A 24185-nucleotide genomic window follows, 5' to 3' on the forward strand; every position below is an offset into this window, starting at 1 on the left:
CAAAGTAGGAAAAGTACCACTTCCGGTTATCGGAAATCGCTCAAAAGTTGATACGGATCTACGATTTTGATAAAATACTTATATATGAAATTTCATCAACCTAGCTGTAACGGTACTCAAGTAATCGTGTTTACACACGGACACACACACACACACACAGACAGACACACAGACATACGGACAAGATTGCAAAATTATGTTTTTCCGTATCAGTGAGGTGTAAAACGTCGAGATTTGTAAAAATCTCGACTTTTTTTGCACGATTACAAGACTTTCTCTATACTTCCTAAATACGAGAAAGTAAAAAATACGACCCCCCCCCCCCCTATACGTCATTTATGGACGGCCACTAACATAAATAAATTATTATTTAAACTTCGAAGGTTTGAATATATTTCGCGCGCATTACTCCGTGACTTGCACCTTCATAAAAATAGCTTCGACTTTTCTTTTTGTGCTCATTCATTATTATAATTTTCTTTTTACCTGACAGCCCTTCGATTGGTAAATGAATAGCCTAGTTTAGACCACAGGCTGTCTCACTACATAGATCTTTATGATTAATAGCCAACTTGATGAACGAAGCATTTACATTTTGACAGGCCACCCACTGATTTTGTGACAGAAATTTCGTAGCTTCGGTAGGGCAGTATCGAAATATTTTTTTTTCGCGAAGTATAGTTTGGTGTAGTTACACTGACCTTGGCGTACTTACTTTAATACTTTAATACTTATTAACCTGTAACGTAAACTAGTCTACGTTTCTCACAAGTTAAAACAGTTGCAGAAAAAAAAACATCCAGCCATCAGTGACACTCTTAAGGCTGATAATATAACTGGAAAGTCTACTAGATCTAGATCTTCTTCTAGGCCTATACTACTTCATCTAGCTTGATCTATGCCAAATAAAAAAGTAGATCTACTATTGTTTGTTTTATTAACGACACAGTTAGCTTTACATATAATTAAATAATACTAACTGATTAATTTTAATACTAAGCATGCATCAACTAATAAAATGCGGTGATGTCATTCCGTTATTGACTAACAGCACGCCTTAGTAAGCCTAGTATTATTATTTTTTCTTTCTGCTGTGTTCGATAATTTCAGCTGGACGATACCACCAGCGACACACAGCTCTGACAAGGGCGGTCGATACATAAAAAAATGGCGGTGTAGTGAATCAGGCGATTGAAGTGAGTGATAGTGCACACACAATCCGGACACGTTTATTTTTCTATTTGAAGGATTTATGTAAAAGCAGCGGGGTTATACTTTAACCGGTAGAGGCAGAAGGTAAGATATAATATAGACTTTTTGATTCCTTTCCTTCCGTGTGTCATTGTCGTGTTTGTGTAGGCCCAGCTGCGTGTAAAATTTAGTACCTGTGCGACAGTGTGCGTGCCGACGACGGGGGAGTCTTGTTTGTAGTCTGTAGCAATGGTGTTATCATCAATGTGACCTCTACATGACAGGTCATGCCCGTGTGGCAATTGAGGACAGCGCTTTACACAAGGCTAGGCCTACTGCAGGTGACATGCAAATGGCTTGTACTTGTTACTAATATATAGATCTAGATCTAGTCGTAATTGATCTAGATCTAGAATCTAGAATCTAGATTCTATCTACATTCTACTAGATACTAGAATCTAGGATCTAGAGAGTAGACCTGATTTAGAATCTAGATTCTCCAGTAGTTGATTCTAGATTATTTAGTATTTAGGCATGTCATTCCATTAGGGCTTAGGGTCCCACCCAACCGCCCCACCCTTTTACCTTGGCTTATATTTATAATATAAAAACTGTTTCTTCCAGGCATCTCTTCTTTACACTTTACAGTGTCTGTCCCCCCGGAAATCTTAGTTCCCCCCCCCCCCCGAAAATTTCAAGAGCCACCCCCCCCCCCCCCCGGAGAAAAAAATTCTGAAGGAAACACTGTAATCTAGATTTTAGAATCTAGATCTAGAATCTAGTTCCAATAATAACTAAGTAACAGTTATTTGTAAGATGCATTTTCTTCTAGAGATCTAGATTCGAGATCTAAAGTAATCTGTTATTAGATCTAGATCTATTTATTGCGCCTAGACTCTCATAGTTTACTCACTGTTTTCTGTCCCTATGTTTCTGTCTAGGAGTCTACAGCATTATGCCCCCCCCCCCCCAGTGTTTCTTCCAGACTTTTTTTCTCCGGGGGGGGGGGGACCGTGAAATTTTCGGGGGGGGGGGGGGGGTCAACATTTTTCGCGGGGGCGGACACTAGTAAAAGTGTTTGTTTACTATATAAAATCCATCTCGTTCGGGGGGGGGGGGCGGTAGACTCCCCCCCCCCCCCCGAAGAGATGCCTGGAAGAAACTCTTTCCCCCCCCCCCCCCCCCCTGACCCTTGCATAAACGACGCCATCCCCATTCTGTCCATGTTTGTGTCCGCGCTAAAATTATTCAACATTCACCATGAGGTCACCATTGCTAAAACATTTCCTTGCCCCCCCCCCCCCCCTGACCCGTGTGTATTGTGGCCGCATAGCACTCTCTCTCTCTCTCTCTCTCTCTCTCTGTCCACGCGAGCGACCGTGACATAGTTACGAGGGTTGAGCCAGTATCCCTGTGGCATGCTCGACATAATACCTCAGGTTTCGCATTGATTGTGTTCTTATTTTTTCTCTGTGTAATGAAGTGTAATGGATATTGCAATTAGCGTTGGGTTGATATGGTTAACACGTACGCGTTGAACGGGTGCTTTCCTGTGTAGGTCAATACACACACACGTACGCACAGACACAAACACACGCGCACACCCAAACAAATACACACAAACGCACATAAACACACACGCAAACGCATGCACGCTCATATACAATGATGCATGCAACCATGCCCACAAACTAATACGCACAATATTTACTCACGAATAAACAGTTACACGCGCAAATATTGACACACAAACACGACAAACACAAACACACTATACACACAATAAACACCATTTGATATCAGCCTATACTGTAGTAACCTGTAATCTTGCCCTCTGACTAATCGAACCCTAGCCATAGCCCTAGACTGCGGATTGCCACCGTAAAGAAATATAGTCGTATCTATGTTTCGAATTTTCTGTACCATTTAACATTATTCTGTTACAAAGAGGTGAAACAAGGCTCCCTCATTTTACCCCACCCATCCTGATAGTTTCTTTCAGTACATCCCCCCTCCCCCCCGAACGAAACAATTTATATATAAAATAAAATATAAACCTTTGCTAGTGTCCACCCCCTCATGGAAAATTTAGTCCGCCCTCTTTAAAGTTTCAACTCCCCCCCCCCCCCTCCTACTCCCCAGGAGAAAGAAAGTCTGAAAGAAACCCTGCATCCCGACAGTGTTACTCCACGTTCGTGCTCTTTTTAAATAAATTACGAACGCACTCGGTGCAGCCCTGATCAATTTCTGGCCATCGATGATCGATTTGGCCCGCTGTTACGTGTGTGGTGCATGCGAGTGAACTCACGAACGAGAGGAATGAGGACAAAAAAAATGTAACCAGCTTTCTCCGGCGCTGATGACTCGTGTGTATGTGTCATGGATGAGGGAAGGGTGATGGGGGACGGGGTGGGGGTGCGGAGGTCGGGAATTGCTTTGCTGTTTGAGAGGAAATAATCGGGTGATTTATTAAGTAGCGTCGTTGTTGTACTTTACTATTATAAGGTGTCAGGCGGCCATTGCTTTAGACCTGAGCTCATTGTTAAAATCTGTGACATTTTCGCTACTAGTAATTTATTTCTGTTACCACATAAAAGAAAGGACCGCTGCTGTTTAAAGAGATGGAGGTTCAAGAACAAAAATGTAACACGTTCTAGGTTTCGTAATATTAGCCTGCTAATTTTAGTTAGTACAGCAAGGGAGCGTGGGCGTAACTATCAATTATGTGTCAGGACAATGTTAATGCTTTTATAATTTATATCTGTCTGTCTGTCTGTCTGTCTGTCTGTCTGTCTGTCTGTCTGTCTGTCTGTCTGTCTGTCTGTCTGTCTGTCTGTCTGTCTGTCTGTCTGTCTGTCTGTCTGTCTGTCTGTCTGTCTGTCTGTCTGTCTGTCTGTCTGTCTGTCTGCCTGCCTGCCTGCCTGCCTGCCTGCCTTGTCTGCCTGCCTTGTCTGCCTGCCTGCCTGCCTGCCTGTCTGTCTGTCTGTCTGTCTGTCTGTCTGTCTGTCTGTCTGTCTGTCTGTCTGTCTGTCTGTCTGTCTGTCTGTCTGACTGTCTCACCCCACTCACCCAACCACGACCCCCCCCCCCCGTCAACCATCCCCCCTCACATGTATTTATATATTCGTAAAAACATACCCACACAGCACCTACGGTGACGCCCCCGAGTATGTAAACATACCGATGTACCCTATTTTGGCTACTCACTGGACTGGTCGTGTCAACAGACTGTGACCTTTCACTTTACTCTGGGTAAATGCCGGTCTAAATTTGACAGGAATGATTCGCGACTATTATATGCAAACATGGACGTCGGTTACATTTTCACTTGCCGTAACTCTATACTAGTTAGTGCTGTGGTTAACTATATTAAATTTCAAGCATCTATATTTTAGGCGATCGTAACAGGCTAACAGAAATAAAAATGGCTAATTAAAACTTGTATGAGATAGATTGTAGTTTTTTTTTTTCGCTGTTAGTTTTAGAAATAAAAAAAATTGAAGCTAAATGTCAAATGGGGGTGTGACGGTCATTGCAATGGGAGATGATGTGTGTGGGTGTGGTGGTGGTGGTGGTGGTGGTGGGGGGGGTTAATTTCTACCAGACGACACTCCATTTAAATATAATACACACACCATCCATGCCATCACTGCTTTAAGAACATGGCAACAGAAACGTTTTCATATCATAAAACGAGAGAGTAAATCCCTACAGACACGGAGCAACAGTCCGTACATAATTGAATCAACGAAATTTTAGCCAATATCTCCCCCCCCCCTTCCCCCCAGTCACTCTTCCCCTTACTCACCAGCCTCCTACCAATAACTCCCCACGTACAACACCCGTAGTCACAACAAAACAACAAAGAGAAACAAACAGCATGCCACGAGAGCAGTGTTCATCTTTCAGGTGTTTTCCTCGGGGGGGGGGGGGGGGGGCTCTTTGATTTCCGTGTGTGTACGGGGGGTGGGGGGGTGGACAATGGTTGAAGTATATATTTTCTATAAAAATTGTACGTGCTCCGGGATGGGGTGGGAGGGCGAAGAGACGTCTAAAAAATCTTTACACGTCTAATTTCTCCTTTCCCCCCTTCTCCCATAAAATTCAAAAGCCACCCCCCCCCTTCCGACCCTGGGAGATAGTGGCGTCTGTTATAAATGACCCTCCCAATGCAGTTTACATTCAGTTTGTGATACAGAGTGCTTTAAACAAGAGCGGTGTTTATTTATTTATTTTTGTACACCAGTCAGGCTAATTGAAGGTTAGATCCTCAGCGACTAACAACACGCGCTTACCTGTCAACATGCGTCTTAATGAGCGACACATGCCTGCTAATCGTTCTACTAAATCAAAATAATTGAGCTATATCGTGAGGTGGTCATCTGAAGGAAAGGAGGGGTGGGTGGCTTAGTATGACTGGGTAGTGTTAGGGAAAGATGTGCGCTTTTTAGGCATGTTTATTTAACTAGCTTTCATACGTCGAAATTGGCGATATTCAGAATTGATAGTTCGCGTATAAAATATTGTTTCCAAAATCTGTATGTATATATTTTCACCTTTGAAATGGCAACAGAGATTTGTTTCCTTGTTTACTTTTAGGTACTGCTAGTGGCGTAGCCAGGATCGTCTCAAGGGGGGGGTCCCAATTTTTACCCGGGGACAAACTTTCGATTTGCACCCCCCCTCTCAAACTTTCGATTTACACCCCCCCTCATACTTTATATATCTATACCGAGGGGTCTATGGGGGGGGGGGGGTTTATGACCCCCCTAACCCCCCTAACCCCCCCCCCCCCCGCCTACGCCACTGGGTACTGCTGTTGAAGTTATGCTGGGCCTAGGCTAGAGTAGCATTATCAGCAAAAAACAAAAATAACTTCGATACGACCTGAAATGTCGTTTTTTTTTCTACACCTAAGCTGTAATTGACAAGTGTCATTATTCTGTCATTCTGTCACTTTGTGAAAGTGTAGACTAAAGTCGTAAAGATTTACTTGCTGTGTTACATCGACGTGAAAGTGTAGACTAAAGTCGTAAAGATTTACTTGCTGTGTTACATCGACGTGAAAGTGTAGACTAAAGTCGTAAAGATTTACTTGTTGTGTTACATCGACGTTCTCTTCTCCCCCTCTCCCACCAATGATCTATACCCACCTAGATCTCATGTTTTCTCTTAGTATGAGGTATTGTTTGGTTAAAGAACTCATTAGTGTATGTTTTATTTGTTAGGTTATTTTATGTTTATAGATGAGTGTTGGTTAACAGTTATAGTTATGTTATTGATCTATATACTTTTACTTAAACCAAAGCGCAATTAACAAAACGTCGTACTTTAAAGCTAAGTATTAGCGTTACACTAGGTTACGTATAATTAGCGTTTCATTTACGGTTAATGTAAAATCGCCGATTCTCTGCATTGTGGTTGATGGGGTGGGGTGGAAAAGCAGGCCTGCCACATATTTTCAGCTGTGTTAGATCGAATTCTTTAGAACTGAATACCGTATCATAATCGTTAAAGCACACACGTTTGGCTAAGTAATTTAAAACAGCAGCATATGGCGAGAAGGGTCCTGTTATAACAATATTATCATTTCTAAAAAATATATTGGGCTATCATTGGCAACATGGTATATAAAACCTATTATGAAGCTATAGCACATGTCTAGTTTTTTTTTCCCAAATGTATGTATCTTTCATATTCTCGAAATGTGAGGATGGAGAGGGTATGGGGTGGGGGAGTGGACAATGACTGTGTCACGTAGGCCTACAATGTTTGACCAATCCCTGGGCTGAGCAAAGGTGTAAAAAAAAGTTTTGATGCACCTTCCACATTTAAAAGCTAGATTTGCATTCTGTCAAATTAATCTTCCTCAAGCTTAGTTTCGATATATAAAAAGGGATTATTCGTATAGAGGAAGTGGCCGATTAGCTGACACATCTCCAACGTGAATTTACAATGCATCCCTAGGGCTTACACGCAGCGCCACGCAACCACTCAGTTGTTAAGTCATTAAAGTCATCCTGTGTTTCAGAACACCACCATTTCAAACATACGAGGTTTGGCTTTATGATTACCCCAGCATAAGCCCTACTTATGCTAGAATGGTGAGGTCTTTTATAGGACATAATATCGTGTTTATTTTTTTTTCTCGACACGCCGGTTAGTTCATTCAATGGAAGGATTTTTAGCGTGTCAAGCCAAATGTGATTTGACCGTAGAACCTGCACAGTGTTGACACTTGTGTCTTATCAGTTGTCAGCATGCAAGTGTGTAGTGATCTGTGTATTACGGGCTGTGCTGCAATAGCTGGCGTTGATATTACAGAGGCGTAGCTACACACCTCCACACTAGTGACGGTCTCTTTATCTCGACGACAATTAGAAAAAATATTAACAAGGGCAGCGCTTACGATTTTTCTACTATTCTTAATATGCTAATAGTAATACATAAATGCTAGTTTTACAATCCCTGATACAGCTTCGCCATTTATTGAGCGTAGTCTACATTCTACACCGCGTCAAAGACCTCAATTATAAACGCTGCTCTAATTAGGGACGGTCTGTTTGATAGCGTTGGTCACACATGGGAGATAACAAGGGGGGACATACTCCGATTTACGGTGTGACGATGCATACTAACACAACACTTATTCTACCCAGGTTTTGGTCTGAGTTGAGGATAGACAGTCATAGAGTAATACATAGGAGATCATGGATTTGACGGCGGTTTCACCTAAAAGCAGTTTGGGAAATTTTATCAAAGGTAAGTTATTAAGAATTTATGGAACCATTTTTACCCATTAATGTGAACATAAGATGTGCGGCAGAGAGGTAGAACGCATATTAATATTAGCTTATCTGAAAGTCTTGAGTTCAGTTTCTGGGACAGATTCTTTTATGTAAACTACCTGAGTTCTCCCAGCTCTTATAGGTACCTGAACTCAAGCTGTATAAAAACACAGTGCTAATCATTTGCAGAAATCTATATTATCTGCTCTATGGACATTATGTCCGAAAGAGTACTTAGCTTTTTTTATAACAATCATTTTCTAAATATGAAGAGTAAAATAAAAACTGGTGAATATTATTTTTTGTCAAGGAAAATGTTATTTTATTTTCTGCCTGTGTATGAGAGTTAATGAAAGATGACCTGATAATTTCAGCGTCCACCGTCACCCCAGTCAATGACCTGAAAGGTGTAAAGAGCCCCAGGTTTGTTGATGGTGAGAAGCTGCTGAGATGTAAACTAGCCTCCCTGTACAGGCTGGTTGATCTTTGTGGCTGGACCCATGGAATCTTCAACCATATAAGTGTAAGCTATCATTGGGTTGACTTTTTAGCCTCATACTGATTGTTGATTACATTCATTATGATTCTGATAATGAATACTTTACCATAAATGTTTATGAAAATTAAGACAGATTAAAAAATTAAATTTGTAATACTTACAATAGGTAATATTTTTATTTATTTAAACAATTGGTCGATAAAAAAACGTTAATCACATTTAAACAATAGCCATGGTACACTTACACTACTAAGCTAAAAAATAAATATTAAAGTCATACTTAAACTACTATGCTAAAAAATAAGTATTAAAGTTCAAATACTTATATATTTTAAACATCCAGATATTTTTTATTTGACAAATTAGGCTTACAGTTAACTTAATTAAGTGTTAAAATATTCCAGGCACGGATAGATGGAGGTGGGCATGAACATTTCTTAATAAACCCATTCGGGATGTTGTACCACGAGGTCACTGCATCGTCCCTAATCAAAGTTGACTTGAAAGGTGAAGTCATTGACCAGGGGTCAACCCTGTTTGGGTTCAACAGGGCGGGGTTCACCTTGCATTCAGCCATCCATGCAGCCAGGGCTGACATCAAGTGTGTCATCCACATACATACACCTGCAGCCACTGCAGTGAGTATTCTGACCTTTTTTTACTTACATAATGAATGATGCTCTTTAGTTTTTATAATTTGTGGTCAAGATGTATATCAGCTATTGCTTTGCATGTACCACCTAAGTTCTTAACATAACCCTGACCATATTTAAATTACTGAATCCTATCCTATCCAGTATTTCTATCAGTCATTTCATCTGGGAGGCAACCTGCTGGACTAGATAGAAAAATATAATTTAAATAGAAAAAATATAAGCTTTATGCTGTATCTACCTTCTCTCTCCTCCCCCCCCTGGAAAAAAAAGTGATATAGCAAAAAAAATTAACCTTAAAATGAAATTTTTATAAGAACTCTTCAATCCTATTCTTTTTGTCATTTAGTATAGTACTTGTAATAATTAAGTAGAGTAAAATTTATTTTCACTTATGTGTATTATTTTGATGAAAATCCACAAAGGAAACGTAACTCATGTATTACTTACATTGATCAGGTTTCTGCCATGAAATGTGGGTTCCTTCCCTTGTCTGAAGAATCAATGATCTGCGGCAATGTCAGTTACCATGATTTCCAGGGTATATTTATAGATGAAAATGAGAAACAAGTTTTAGCTAATGACTTAGGTCCTCAAAATAAGGTAACCATTTTTTATATTATTATAGTTTTGAATAGGTTTTATAATAATTACTTTTGTAATTTTTTTAATAACTTTTTTTTATTTTAAAATAACTGAATTAAGTCCACTAAAGACTTGTTTTTAAAATCAATTCTAGTTTAAAAATAAATGTACAACATATAAATTTGAATTATCTAAGATTAGGGGAGAAAAACAAATATAAAATTAATTACGAGTGTAAAAAAAACGAAATTAATTTTTAAAAAACTATTTTACATTTTATTTCAGTAATCTATTTTATATTTAATAGAAATATATTTAAAACATTAATATTTGGATGCAGATAAAGTAGACGAATGACTAAAATCGTGTTTCCATCTGTTCTAGATTATGGTTCTACACAATCATGGCATTGCTGTGTGTGGGGAGACTATAGAGGAGGCTTTTTATTTAACATTCAACTTCATGGCAGCATGTGAAGCCCAGGTAATTGCAAGTCATTTTTTGTTTCATGTATATTCGATTGTGAGTTTCATGTTTTAATATAATACACTTGTATGCAGGGACTGAGTTTGTATATGTGATGCTCTTTTTGTTTATAATATAGCTGTAAAGTGAAGATTGTTCTTGGAGATTTTTATAAAATTCTTTCCTGCAAAATCTGCAGTTTCTTACACTATAAAATCTGTCATTAGGTTTAAATTTAGAGATTATTATTTTCATAGCGGTATATTTTTCTCTTTTTAGCTTGATTGTTTCAACATTCTTAGATCTAGTATGAAAGAGAACTGAATTTTAACACAATTAAAAAAAAAGCCCCTCATTTATCAATTCAAACAAGGGGATGTGTGGTCAAGTTAAAAGTTTGATTTCAACCTCGTCTAACCGATGCTCATGAAATCACTCAGCTGGATAGAGTAACTGTCTTAAGTAAAAAAAAAGTAAAGTTCCATTTTCAAACTTGACGATCTGTGACCTCGACATATGAAGAGATAGTATGGTCAGCACTATGCCCAGCCGCCTTTACTTTCCCTAACATGAGTTAGGTACCCATCAGAGTTGGGTGGACTCAGGGACGGTCTACTGACTTGAACCCGGATTTGAACTCGAGACTTACGGGTTAGCAGTCCAGCTCTCTACCGCTAGACCACTCCGTCCCCTTGTCTTAAGTAACTGAAATGTTACAGACGAACTCATCTGTCCAATTACCTATCATGTCCATCCAACAAAACACTTCCCTGAATGTATTAAACACAATATATTTGTTTTCTGCAGGTGAGAGCAATATCTGTAGGTCTGAAGAATATTGTCCTCCCCTCTGACGAGGCACAAGTTAAAGCACAGTCCTCTGGCAACAAAGAGAAAACCGGTGCAGACAGGTCTGGCGTCGTGTGGAAAAAAGGAGAGATTGAGTTTGAAGCCTTAATGAGAACAATGGACAGGCTGGTAAATATTCATTTTAAGCATTTGATTCAGCAAAGCCTTGCAAGAACGCTACAAATTTTACACTTGAAGCTTATATTTTCCACTTTGACAGTGAAATTTCTTTAAAATGTCCAATATCCACCTTGTAAAACCAGGAGAAATTTCCTATTTTATTTCATGTGGTTGATTACATTGCAGTTTATTAGTGAAAAGAGAGCTCTAAACTAGCTATTACCTTTACAATGAAATAAACAGGAGCTTATCAATTATCTGTTTTATCTGATCTTCCTTTCTCACTTTATCTTATTACTACCCCTTGGGATATAAGGAAACATTTAAAACTCTAGAAAAGTAGGACATTTAATCCTCAAAACAATAAGTAAACTAATATAATGTCTCAAAGACCAAATATAAAATGGATTGATTTAGAAAACCTAGATAGTTCCTCAATTAATTAAGGGATAGTTATTAAATATGTGAACAACATAATTTAAGACAGTATTAAAAATTGTCATTAAAAGTTATTATTTAAGAAGGAAGAGTAAAAATTCTGTTTAGTATAATATTATTATAATATAGTAAACAGGATACTCAATTAGCTTATGCTAACAAAAATCATGTAGCTATGTGTAGGATCTTCTTCTTCTTCTTCGTTCTTAATTATTAGTGTTGAAGGGAATCGAGATTTATCTGCCAGTGGGTTTGAACTCGAGACTTTGTTCGAATTTATCAACCATGAGCTTTTTGCCGACTCGACCACGCCTCCAACACCATTAAGCGTTACGTGTCAACTGGTTATGCGCCATTGAGGCCATTGACTCCGATTTCAGCCTGCTTTCTTTTTGGATTTGCTTCCATAGCCTTTGTCCAACCAAGAACAAACTACAAGGCAGCAGTTGTTTGATTTTAGAGTTGTCTCTCCTAGAAGAGTGGCTGTCCCCAGCTAACGAGCCTCATCTGCCCGAGGGTTCGAACTCGAGACTTTTCGGTTTAGCAACCATGAACTTTACCAACTCGACCACGCCGACCCCCTGTGTAGGATAAAGGGGCAGGATGTCTATGAACAACATTTTTAATATAGGGGATATACATTTTGCACTGGTTATATTATGTGAAGATTAATGTAACAAATTATTAATAAAAATGGTCGCTGTCAAATGTGTCTTTTCATTTGGATTTCGTGGCATTTAGACAAAATGTGTTTCCACTTGTGAGCTATGTCGAAATTTTTGTCATTGTTTTTTTTTGTCTAGTCTTTTACCACACTGTACCATTGTATCATTGCCTTGAATTTGTGATGATACTGTTACATTATGTCTTGTGGCTATTTAAGTAACAGATACTAACACTACCTGTTATATGACAACAAAGTATTAACAAAGTTGGTTTGATATACAGGGCTACAGGACAGGATATGATTACAAATTGATGCCGGTAGTAAAGAAACAAGAATAACAATGGATACGTCAAATGAAGATGAAGGCTTAACACAAGTTTAAATGGAAGTATACATTTTTTATAAGATAAAATGGTTCATGATTATAAATATTAGCTGTATGCTGTTTTTTTGTAACTTCTGATCCTGTGACATTTTCAATGTTTTCATTGTGGAAAAGTATTTTTTATTGTAAACTGCCTAATACCATTCCCTTGGAAATGTTTGTTTACTGTTTTTATGAGGAATTTCCAAGCACTTGATATTTTAACATACTGTCATAAACTTTTTGAGTCAACATTTTTAAAAAAAGTTTTTTTTTTAAATGGTGTACATATTCTTTTTAAAATTTCACAGAATTTTTGTGATACAAAATGCATTTTTTGTAGATTGTCAATTTTTCTTGTCATTGTTATACTTTTTTAGTGATCCTGTGGAGTTGACAGATAATCCTTGGTTGGATTATGTCACATAAACTCAAACCTAATTGGGTTAACTTTTTTATTTAAACAAAGACTATTGAAAAAAAAAGAAGTGTTTTCTTTTTTTAACATTTTGTATTATTCTATCTAAAAATAAGTTTATTTGGAAACCTTAATTTTTTTTATAAAAAGGTATTTTTATTAAAATTTCATTATGAGATTTTAAATAGTTTTTCTTCATCAGAACAGGAAAAAAGATTAATGTTAATTTTTAAAACTTGAAAACTGCATGAGATTTTAAAGCACAAAAGGATCTATTCAGACCTTCTTATAAGTGTAAAAAACAACCTTTTGCTTGTCATTGTCTTGTATTAATCTGGAAGAGCTTTGTACAAATACAATGTATGTGTCAGGAAACTTCTTTAACTAGCACAAAAATACTGGAAACTCATTCATTGTCTAAACATTCAATAAGCCTTATTTAGTGTGTGCCTACCGTTTTGTTTTAGGAGCAGGAATAATTTGTTTCATTTATTTGCAATAACTCCCGTTGGTTTGGTGAAAAAAAAAGATATTTTATTTGTGATAAAAAGAATTTACATTTCCTTTTTGTTTTTCTTGCGATCCCTTAGATAAAAAAAAATGGCGCCTGTTATGTAACTGGTAAGTGCTAGTCAACAACCAACACCAGTTGTGAATGCGTGTTATTTATTGCTTGTACTTTTTATTGCTTTTCATGGTTAGCAATTTCAGCTTGAATATGAATCTCTAAATGATACAGGTGTATTTGTGAGTACTGCCTTGATTGTTTTAATTTATATTTGCTATGTATCATTAACTTGTTTTAAAGATTAATGAATTACTAGTCTGGAAATAAATTGATGTCAAAAATGTTTAAACCCTCGTATTTTTCCAAAACTACTTTATCCTTAAAGTGGGCCTGTTATATACATTGTGGTTCTTTGTTAGGGATCTGAATAATTTTTCTAGACAATATTTAGGTGTGATTTGCAAACTGTTTCCTAAGGTCTCAGCAGAAAAAGGCAAAGATTTAAAAAAAATTTTTTGTTAGTAAGTTTTGAGGTTGTTTTAACAATAAATACTGTAATCTATATATATAATTCTCCTCTTCGAGCCGTTAGAAAACAAGCTGCAAACGCTCTCCCTACCTCCCCACCCCTACATGGTTTTAGTGAGCTGTGTTCACTCTAAATGTTTACAAGCAGAGCCAACGATTTTAAACGTAGGGGGGGGGGGGGGGGGAGGAAGGGGAGGGGGAAGGAAAGGGGGGGGTTATGGTCCTTAACGAGCTACTTATAGTGTTTTAGAGAAATATTTTCAGTGTCAGCGTTGGTACTGTCAAATTCACAAATTATGAATTATTGAAAATTAGAAACAACTAAATAGCGGCGTATGTTATGCCGCGGGCCGGCTCGTTAGTTTTATTTGGCAAATTCTGCGATGATACTATTAGATTAAAACTGTGAGCTCAGCTCATGTCAACAAAGATAAAAAGTGAGCATAGCATTACAAGGGAACAGGTTGAGCAATAGCCAGTTTAGAAAATTATCTTTTTTTTTTCTAGGCTAGTGTTTCTACTATAGTGTTTTCTACAAGTCAAAACATCTAGGTCACACACCAATCAGGTGAAAATCTGATACAGTTTAATAGTTTCAGACAGCAAAAAATTAAATAAAGAAACATTTTTAAAAATTGACATTTATTAGCAGCATTTGACAACAACAAAGACATGAACATTTTGTACAAGACTTTAAAAAAAATGAGAACCAGGATAAACCAGTGTGTAGACTACATCAACATGGGCAGGTTGATAGAGTAAACTGTCTCACTGTCTGTACCACACAGCAGTGTGCTAGACTCAATGTCCATTGAATTCACAGGTAAAGATTTGTTAGGCAGCAGAGATGCAATGTCCAGCTTGTGTCTAGAGGTTTCAAGACTTAGCCAAGGGCTGATAACTCCGGCCATTTTGGATATGTCTTTACCTGTTGCAGTAAAAAAAATATATCAATAAATCACAGAAATTAAAAAAACTAAATGTCAGAAAAATAAACCATTTGTGATAAAAAATACTTTGTCACCCAACTATAAATTCTCTCTGACTAAATTGTATAATTGATAAACGTAAAAGATTCTTGGGTTAGTATTGACTATAGCTTGTAGTATTAGTACACAACATCCCATTCATCATATATTCCACTGTTGCATGTATATTTAAATAATAAAACTACTCTCAGATTAAGTCTGTCAGGGACATGATAATAGAGCCTTACCTTTGCCAGGTAAGTAGCTGGGAATTGAATCAGCTGAGAAAGATGAGCCATCCCAGTGCCACAGTGAGCCGTCATTTGAACAGGTGAAAAGGTGGTTGGGGTTGTTTGGGTGGAACTTGACCTCCCACACTGAAAACAGATAGAAGCATTAAAGTAAAGGGTCTTCCATACATGATGTGTAACGTACATACTTTTCTGAAGGTTTGCCAGAAAGATCTTGATCTTCATAAAAACATGTCTTAACAGACATTCAAATTACACTAATGAAGCATATGAATGTCTTGAATATGTTTCATAAAGTTTTAAAAAACGAACTTACTAGCCCCAGTGTGAGCCTCTAGTAATGTCATGGGAAACTTTTCTTGCCGCAGGTCCCAGATGGTCAACATCCCATCCTCCCCACCAGTGGCCACAATGTGAGCCTGACCAGGGTGTTTGTCCAAACACAGGAGGGGGGTGTGGTTCTCAGTGCTAGGAGAAACCGATGCCAGAGGATAAATTAATTGGGAAATATTTTTTTACTAAATCAATGTTTAATTGTAGACAACTGTGTGGAAATCACATAATAAAATTAATGGTATTTATAAGCCTTTTCTAAAGTTTACTTAAAATTTAAAACTAAAAAAGGATCTAGAAACAAGTTAAAAACTTACACAGAGAATATTTGCGACTGTTTGTCTAAATCCTGCCTGAGATCAAAGGTTTTCAGTTGTCCGAAGGAATTGACAGTAAGTATTTCAGTTTGTTTCAGGAATGTCAGGGCATTTATTGTACAACTATCTGCCTTTTCTGGATTAAAATGATCATGCTTTAGTAAGTGAATACACCTCAATTGTTAATAAGAATTCTATTTAAGTTAAATAAACAACTTGTACTCGATTTCTACCTAAAAGAGATGCCTGTCAGTAAGACAAATTTAAAAGTGATCATTTGTTTCTCTGACCACTTCAATTATTAAAAATGTGTGGTTAATATTCTGACCAGCCTTCCATTTTCTGAGATTCCTATCAGGGTACCTCAATAGAGCTTGTTGGACTTAGTGATGCCCAAGATTCACATAGCAAATAATTACCTATGGTCTGAATTGGCTGGCGCTGACCAACGGCTGAAATAACAACACGCCCGTCTTCTCCCCCACTGGCGATCCAGTCGTCCCCTCTGGTAGCCAGACACGTACACGGACAGTTGTCACTGGTTCTAAAGTGGTGCTGTTTGTCCCAGGAGTAAACGTTGGTCAGTGTCTGTGAAACAGGAAAACAAAAATTTTGGTCAGGGTAAAATTTATTGTTACAAGAGTCCTTGAGTAATGGAAAAAATTGAAAAAACTTGAAGTTATTTTCCTACTAAGTCGCCATCAAGTGTTTAAGTGTGATAATGAAGTCAGCAAGGCCCGGGTCAGAAATGCTAAACAGAAAAGTCCTGAGTTATAACACACTGGCAGATGTGGCTTGATAGCTGGGTACAGCAACCCATCTAGGAGAGAAAGCTCCAAAATCAAACAACTGCTGCCTAGAAGTTTGCTCTTGGACGCACAGAAAAGCAAGCAGGAATCAGAGTCAACTGCCTATATGGCTATCATACTTAATTGTGTTGAAGGAAATCTCGACCAACATTACAATAAAAAACAAAGAAGAAATGTAATATTAGTTGTGTATAAATAAATTGCATTTGACAGCTGTCATACAAAAATTTAGGCCACCTAGAATTATTTATTTTACTCCATCACTCAGCAATAAATATGAAGTAAATGATGGCAACTAGGAAAGTACTAAGTTTAAACAAAACAAGCCCAATTCCTACTCTCAAGGTTTCAAGAAAATATCACAAACCACAATCTACATGTGCTTGTGTAATAACTAAATGATAATATTTAGAAAAAAATATTACTCTTTAACCCTTTGAGCCCGCCAGGCCGGTAAACCGGCTTCAACATTAGGCATATATGTCCGAAAAGCCGGTTTTCCGGCCCGATGATCTAGCGTCATATTCCTAGCGGCTGATATACCGTCTAATTAAATATAATTAGCGGAAGACTGACTAAAACTGCACAAATGTCTTTTTAGTGCGTGATTATGATTCTAAAAATAGGTTTTAGGAAAAGTGAAAGTGTTTACATTTCGTAGCAATGCCGCCGAAACGAAAAGTTGAGCCACGGCTATCGACTTCAGCACATAAAGTTGGTGCAAAAGATGAAGCAAAAGACCGAAATATCAACAAAAGAAGTAGAATAACTGCATCTCAGGCAATACAACTACTTATTGATTCTGATGAAGAAGATAATATTCCTGGTCTATATTATGATAGTGACGTTGAATTTGAGACTGAACTCAGTGACATTGAAATTGACAGTGACAATGAAACTGTTCAAGTACGTTATGATGCACGTGGTGCCAAGGACAAAGACTTGCCGAAACAAAAAAAAAAACAACTGTTTACTGGTGCAAAACATGCGAAGTTTTTCTTTGCATCGGGTCAGGCAGTGATAACTGTTTTGAAAGTTATCACACAAAAGTGGACTTCTGGCGATGAACTAGTATGGCCAGGTATCAATAATAACAAAACAATTACTAAATGTAAATTTGTTTCTTCTATGTTCTATCAAAACAATAATTATGTGTTCGATTTATATACATTGTTCTGTTCATATATTGTAAACAAATAAAGAATTTCAGAATCTTTCTGCTTTGGGGTTTGATCCTGAGTCTGGATACCAAATTTGGCTTGATTACCTCAAACGGTTCAAAAGTTATAGGCAAAGTTAGAAGCAGATAAGTGAAAATCGGTTTGGCCCTGGGAGCTCAGGAAATGGGAGAAACTAGGCCAGGGAGGCCAGGGCTCAAAGGGTTAAATAACTGTACTGTGATATAAACAATCAATACTTACTTCTGAATTAGGTCTATGTTTCATTAGAGCAACATTCCCTAAAGATGATGCCACAGCGAATATATCACTCGATACGTACTGTAATAAAAACAAGTAGCTTAGTCATACAGCTTTTATAAATATAAAATCAAAATGTAAACAGAATAAAAATGAATTTTTAGCTATGTCTGTGTGGTTACTCAAAAGAAAATTATCTAAACATTTGTATAAGTACAAGTCTCACCTGTAAGTCTAGCACATCACCAGAGTGAGCCATCTCAAAGACTTTCTGAGGCTCATGTTCTAAGGCTATGGCGTCCTCCTCCATCTCCTCTGATGCTATTTTGTCACGTATTTGCCATACACAGACTGTATTTTGCTAAAATAATATAAATTTCATTAAAGTAAGTATATAATTCATTAGTCATTAAGCAGCATATTTTTGTATGATTGATTATTTTCCTGATTTTTCAGCAGGAAATACAGTAGCTTATGAATACCAGTGGGGTGAGGTAGCAAAGCCAGTAGTAATAACTCTGACACAGAACTACTAAGGCTGCCATTACATGAAGTACACTTTTAGATCTATCAAACTATGCACCTATAGGGCCTTTTTATTTTATGATTTATGTAGTTTAGGCCTACTTATTTTACAACCAGGGTATTTCTTAACTTTAAAAATGTAAAAAAAAAGTGATTTTCAAATCATTATGTGTGTAGGTTGTGTATAAGTATAAAAGTGTGGAACAGAGCAGCCTATTTAGAAATAGTCAATCAACAAGGAATAGGATAAATTATTCACACACACACACAAGTTACTACCAATAAGTTGCTGTAGTGTACTACATGTCTACAAATTGTAATGTAACAAAATTAACTGGGGATTTCTTATACCAGTACCAGAGTCCGATATTATAATCTTCTTAAAAAAGGGGTGTTAGGTTACTGATAGTTAATTAAAATACACCCATGATTTGCAAATGTCAATGCTAACTCTATCTGTAACCCTAACCCCAACCCTAGTCCTATCATACGCCTCACCCTAATTTCTAATTATTAAAACTAGCCGAGATTACAATATTACTAACAACCTATTTTTGGAATAGTAAGTTATCGAACAACTATATCTTCAGTCATTTAATTAACCTTTTAGCACTCCGGAGTAAACAGTTTATCATAGTTTATGAAGTGACTGAAAAATAGCACACAATTATTCCACCCCAAATTTCATGATTTTTTATTATTATTATTATGTTTTAATAAGAAGAAGTTTAAGTTTATGTTCATATCTGCTCCTTAAATGCTTAATTATGCAGTTTAAAGCAATTAATTAATAGTAACTTGAAATATCTGAGAGTGGGGGGAACTGTTTAAAGTATGTAGTACTATATAGTAGGGATATTATTTTTCTATGGTAGCTATAAATTATAAATTAGATCTAGATATCTTTTCTATTTTGAATTTAGCCCGGGGCGCCCTCCCACCCCCATCTCCCCAAAGAAGAGATGCCTGAAAGAAAGATGGATGATTTTACTTTTTTAGATACCGATGTCCGATAATAGACTCTTCCATAAAATAGGTGTGTTGGGTTGTTTGTAGAATTTCATGGTTAAAATTAGGGTTAGGCGTATGATTGGACTAGGGTTGGGGTTAGGGACAGGGTTAGCATTGACATTAGCCAGCAATGTGTGTGTTTTAGTTAACTACCACTACAACCAGTAACCTAACGTAACTAACACACCCCTTCTGTTATCGGACACTGGTATAAAAATTCCCCCATAATTGTCAGTGCCTGACCACCATGGAACTTGAAGGGTGTTGGGAAATTGCGAGACGCGAAAAGCGAAATGGCGAGGCGGGAAAATGCGAGAAGGTAATGCGAGACATACCAGCGGAATCAATGGGAAAATAGCGAGACACCTTTTGCAAAAAAAAGTTTTTTATCATACTTTTTTCATCTTTATTTATTTTAATTTTTTTGTTGTTTTAAAACAAACAAGCATGTAGCCATACCCTTTAACATGAGTGTTGTATGTTGTTATTTTTTATCTAGATTTTATTATATATATATATATAGATAGATACTAAGAAGATAGATAGATCTATATCTAGATCTATCTATTAAAAAATCCTAACATCGTTGCTGTGCTACTGTCATCGCCCGCTCTCGTTAGCGAGAGGAAAATCCCGTCTCAGTCGACATTAATTTTAAAAATCTAGCCCGCTCATGTTTTTACAGATATATTCTGTAACATGTATTCATAGATTGTTGTACTTGCAAAAAGTGTAGAAATATAAACAATTCTAAAAAAAATGTTATTTATTTTTTATTAAGTAATTTTAATTACAAACAGAATTTACAAATAAAATCTTTTGAAACAGTCCTAGCATTACTCAAACACACCTCGTTACACCATCTTTCACACATAGTACATCCAACCCAGTTCATTAGACTCCCATTTATACTGTGCTAACACAGAACACGAATATGAACAGAATGACAAAAAAAAATGTGCGTTTGTAGATAATCTCAATAAAGTCCGCTGTCGACAAAACTACCATTTAATAGCTAAAAGGGGTCATTCATAAATGACGTCACGCTTTTTTGACGATTTTTACCCCCCCCCCTCCCCTCCGTCACACATTTTCACAAAAATCCAGACACCCCTCCCACTAAAATGACGTCACACCTCAGCCTACAACCCCACCCCCTTCAAAATTGCAGTTGAATTTTTTTTTAAAAACATCGATATTTTTCCAAAATCTTGTCTGAACTCTGTCAAAATAGAGTATTTTAATCAATTCCCATTACAATTTATTAAAACAGTTTTCTAAAACGCGAAATAACGTCTAAAATTCTTTTTCTAACATTGCTTTTTTATAGTGTGACATCACAACATATAACCCCCCCCCCCCCCCCCCCCCGCCTCATCACACATTTCTATGCAACAATACAAAATATGTTTGCGTCGGCAGCGGATTCGGGCACGGTGATCTTCAAAGACGATAAATCAGGCGGCCTCGGCGTTCCACACAAAAGAAAGAAGTTGATCTATCGTCGGCGGTACTTCCGTCGGTTTCGAACAAGGTGGTGTTCTAAGTCGACACAAAAGATGGGGGAGTTGACAAATCATCAGTATGTATAGCGACGGAAAAATCAGACTTTTTAACAATGTAAACGAAACGTCTTTGAAGTCTGGACCAAATACAGCTGAAAATCGGGTGCGGTAAATTTTTCGCAGAAATCTTCGCATTTCAACACCACCCAGCGTAAGTATCGGGTTGTGGTAAAATGCGAGACAAAAAGTCACGTGACCGACAGTTTTCGCGCCCTTCTCGCATTTTCCCGCCTCGCCATTTCGCAATTTCCCCACACCCAAACTTGAATAGGTTGAAAGTGAAAGCCACAACCAACAAGAGCAGCTGAAGACTGGGCTAAAGACAAAAGTAAAATTTGAGTAAACGGCCAAAAAAGGCGATACCGGTGTTGGTGTATGTACTATGTAGTGTACAGTACTGAGTATATTGTTTGTAATGTATAACACTACACTTGACTACACTTTACGGTAATCTATCGTTTTGGGTAAGTAAAATCGCCCGCGGCTAGAAATGTGCGAAAAAGTTACCTCACTGTCAAGGCTTTAATAGAAGTATATTGTGATATGTTTGTGTCAAATATTATAGATAAATGAATAATAAACCTAAATCAATGGCTAATTATATCAATATAGGCCAAAAATTAACTTTAAACAGCAGTGTCTGCGAGCAAGATTTCCTGTATAAACAGCAGCCATTTGTAAAATAGAGTTGCCTTCCCCTGAATCTCGCGCTATATTCCGCTATAAGTTTGGAAAAACAGAACTTAAATAAGATGGCTGCTATAGTAAATGAGCATGGTTGCATCTGTTGGAAACATCGCTAGTCTTCATTTACATTTATTACTGAAAAGTTTTAATTCAGTTGTTTAAAAACAGGTACATAAATGAAACAAGGAATCATTTTTGTATTTTTCAAAACATAAATCCTCCTCAAAATGTGAAATAATTATTAAAATTCAAGGAGTCACCTGTCTTTCACATTACTAGTCGCGGGCGATTTTACGTACCTAAAACGATAGATTACCCACTTTACTACACGTACCCGAACTTCTGCCGGCTACACTACTACTACTAAAACAAGCAACTTTACCTCGTCATCCCAACTCCCAGTTGTAAATGTAGTAGATGGAGATGATTTTACATCTGCTTTAGGCCGCCATCTGATTTTACTAATTTTCTTGGAAACAAATTTTACGATAAAATCAGTCATTTTTTACTATTTCGAAGTCAAGTTCTGGCGGCACCTCGGCTTAGCTACTTTCGGTTTTCCAGACAGGAAATGCTGTAAATAGTATCGAATTTTTATTTAAAATAATTTAATTACTATTTTAAATTTTAATTCTTGCAAAAAGAGAAAGCAAATTCGAAGACCGCAACTTACACAGGCCATATAACTAGATCTAATAAGACACTTTTATCTGGTAACAGTTGATTAGAAATACATAAATACTTGTTTAGGCGTGTCGTTACTTCAACTTCAAACCTAAACAAAATACTAGGCTAGGCATAAATCTAAATATTGACTAATGCTTATAAACAAAATAATTATCAGTATCACTTATGAGTATTTTTGTGCACTAAATAAAAAAATATGGTGTTTCTTAAGGGACAGGTTTTGAAATCCATTATAACCATTTTTATGAGTGTATGACTATTTTCTTTTCAGCAGATAATTTAGTCTCGGCAACTAATCAAAGTCTGAAATCTCATTTCATAATACGAACAACGTTGATTACGAATGCTATTCTGTAACACACGACTACGTTGTTTCTTCCAGGCATCTCTACAGGGTAGTGCCCCCCCCCACCGGGACGAAATAGAAAAATATTACATTTATATTTTATATACAATCTGTCCCCCCCCCCCCCCCCCCCCCCCGAAGGGTAGTTTCAAGTGCTCCCCGGAAAAAAAATGCAATTGCTGAAAGAAACGCTGCATGACTTTAGTATTATGCACTAGCAGTGCCGGCGCCAGGTTATTTAGCGCCCTAGGCAAAACTTATTAAAACGCCCTATTTCACACACATTAATTACTAAAACATATGTATAAGAAAACAATTAATTAAAAGTGACATATTAATTTATTATCAATTGCATACACGTTAAAAGTAGACATCAAAATCAAATTTTACTTGCCTCCTTGGGCGCAAAAGTTTGTACTAATTCCTTCAATTCCAGTTTGCAAGCGTAATCACATTCTATTGTAGCTAAGTCCACAAAAAAAAATTCAGGTACTCCGCCCCCCTCCAGGTAAAAAAAGTCTGGGAAAAATATTTGAAAAAAACAAAAACAAACTACAGTTCTTGTACTGTTGGCTCTCTGCAGACCTCCCAAGGTGTTCCAGAACGGAACTTACCTGTTTAAGCTTGACCGTCTTTAGTTAGAATTGTAAAATGTCTAATTTGTGTGATTATGTAGCGATTTAAAAAAAAAAAAAAAAGTTTATAAATGTTATAGATTCCAGCTTACAATTTTTATATATGAATCCTTTAGGAAAGGGTGAAAAATATGAAAAAAGACAATTAATTAGGTGATTAATTTGCGACTAAGACAATTTTAGTCGCATTTGTTACACTATCTCATACTGTATGTCTACTAAGATTAACTTTCATTAAGTATTGCAATCTACAACGGCTACTGATGTATGTGTTTTTCAACTTGATAATGCTGAAAAAAACCTACCAAACTACTTTGTTTAGAACTTCTGCTCTACATAATCTTTACAATAGCAAATAATAACTTAAAGTTGTATTTATAAGTAAGCGGTCTACCTAAGATGCAGGAATTTGAAATGAAAAGTTATGCAACAAATTATCTCCCATTTAGAAATCCAAATACCAAAATTTCTTTCAAGGGAAATAGCTTTCACAAGAATACTTAATTTAACCAAGTGTAACTAAGACATGCTTGAAAAACACAATAAAACGCTTTAAATTT

At 37.0% G+C, this 24185-nt stretch overlaps 2 protein-coding genes across 2 annotated transcripts; one reads left to right on the forward strand and one right to left on the reverse strand.

The window, feature by feature from the left end:
* Nucleotides 1-1115: 1115 nt before the first annotated feature.
* LOC131955085 (alpha-adducin-like) lies at nt 1116-13908 on the forward strand. Its single transcript, XM_059319043.1, has 8 exons — nt 1116-1296; nt 7851-7953; nt 8354-8502; nt 8883-9116; nt 9591-9734; nt 10101-10199; nt 10989-11159; nt 12537-13908. Exons 2-8 carry the CDS (start codon nt 7902-7904, stop codon nt 12591-12593), a joined length of 906 nt encoding a protein of 301 aa, XP_059175026.1. The 5' UTR covers nt 1116-1296; nt 7851-7901; the 3' UTR covers nt 12594-13908.
* An 811-nt stretch (nt 13909-14719) lies between these two features.
* LOC131955080 (nucleoporin Nup43-like) lies at nt 14720-22514 on the reverse strand. The gene is made up of 8 exons (XM_059319034.1): nt 22340-22514; nt 18396-18530; nt 18173-18250; nt 16362-16530; nt 15943-16078; nt 15609-15760; nt 15290-15418; nt 14720-15001 (listed from the first exon to the last, which is right to left on the reverse strand). The coding sequence occupies exons 1-8, from the start codon at nt 22457-22459 to the stop codon at nt 14805-14807; spliced, it is 1116 nt and encodes a 371-aa protein (XP_059175017.1). The 5' UTR covers nt 22460-22514; the 3' UTR covers nt 14720-14804.
* Nucleotides 22515-24185: the final 1671 nt, after the last annotated feature.

Source organism: Physella acuta, unplaced genomic scaffold (assembly GCF_028476545.2).
Source record: "Physella acuta isolate Inbredline_101_S28 unplaced genomic scaffold, ASM2847654v3 ptg001053l, whole genome shotgun sequence".
NCBI lineage: Eukaryota > Metazoa > Mollusca > Gastropoda > Physidae > Physella > Physella acuta.

What these genes read in the sequence shown, in the direction of transcription:
- LOC131955085 (XM_059319043.1), top strand. Translation starts at nt 7,902, where the DNA reads ATGGATTTGACGGCGGTTTCACCTAAAAGCAGTTTGGGAAATTTTATC. An exon ending in ATACACCTGCAGCCACTGCA is followed by an intron (nt 9,117 to 9,590) that starts GTGAGTATTCTG and finishes TACATTGATCAG; the next exon opens with GTTTCTGCCATGAAATGTGG. An exon ending in ACTTAGGTCCTCAAAATAAG is followed by an intron (nt 9,735 to 10,100) that starts GTAACCATTTTT and finishes CATCTGTTCTAG; the next exon opens with ATTATGGTTCTACACAATCA.
- LOC131955080 (XM_059319034.1), bottom strand. Translation starts at nt 22,459, where the DNA reads ATGACTGATTTTATCGTAAAATTTGTTTCCAAGAAAATTAGTAAAATC. An exon ending in AGAGGCTCACACTGGGGCTA is followed by an intron (nt 15,419 to 15,608) that starts GTAAGTTCGTTT and finishes ATCTGTTTTCAG; the next exon opens with TGTGGGAGGTCAAGTTCCAC. An exon ending in CAGCTACTTACCTGGCAAAG is followed by an intron (nt 15,002 to 15,289) that starts GTAAGGCTCTAT and finishes TTACTGCAACAG; the next exon opens with GTAAAGACATATCCAAAATG.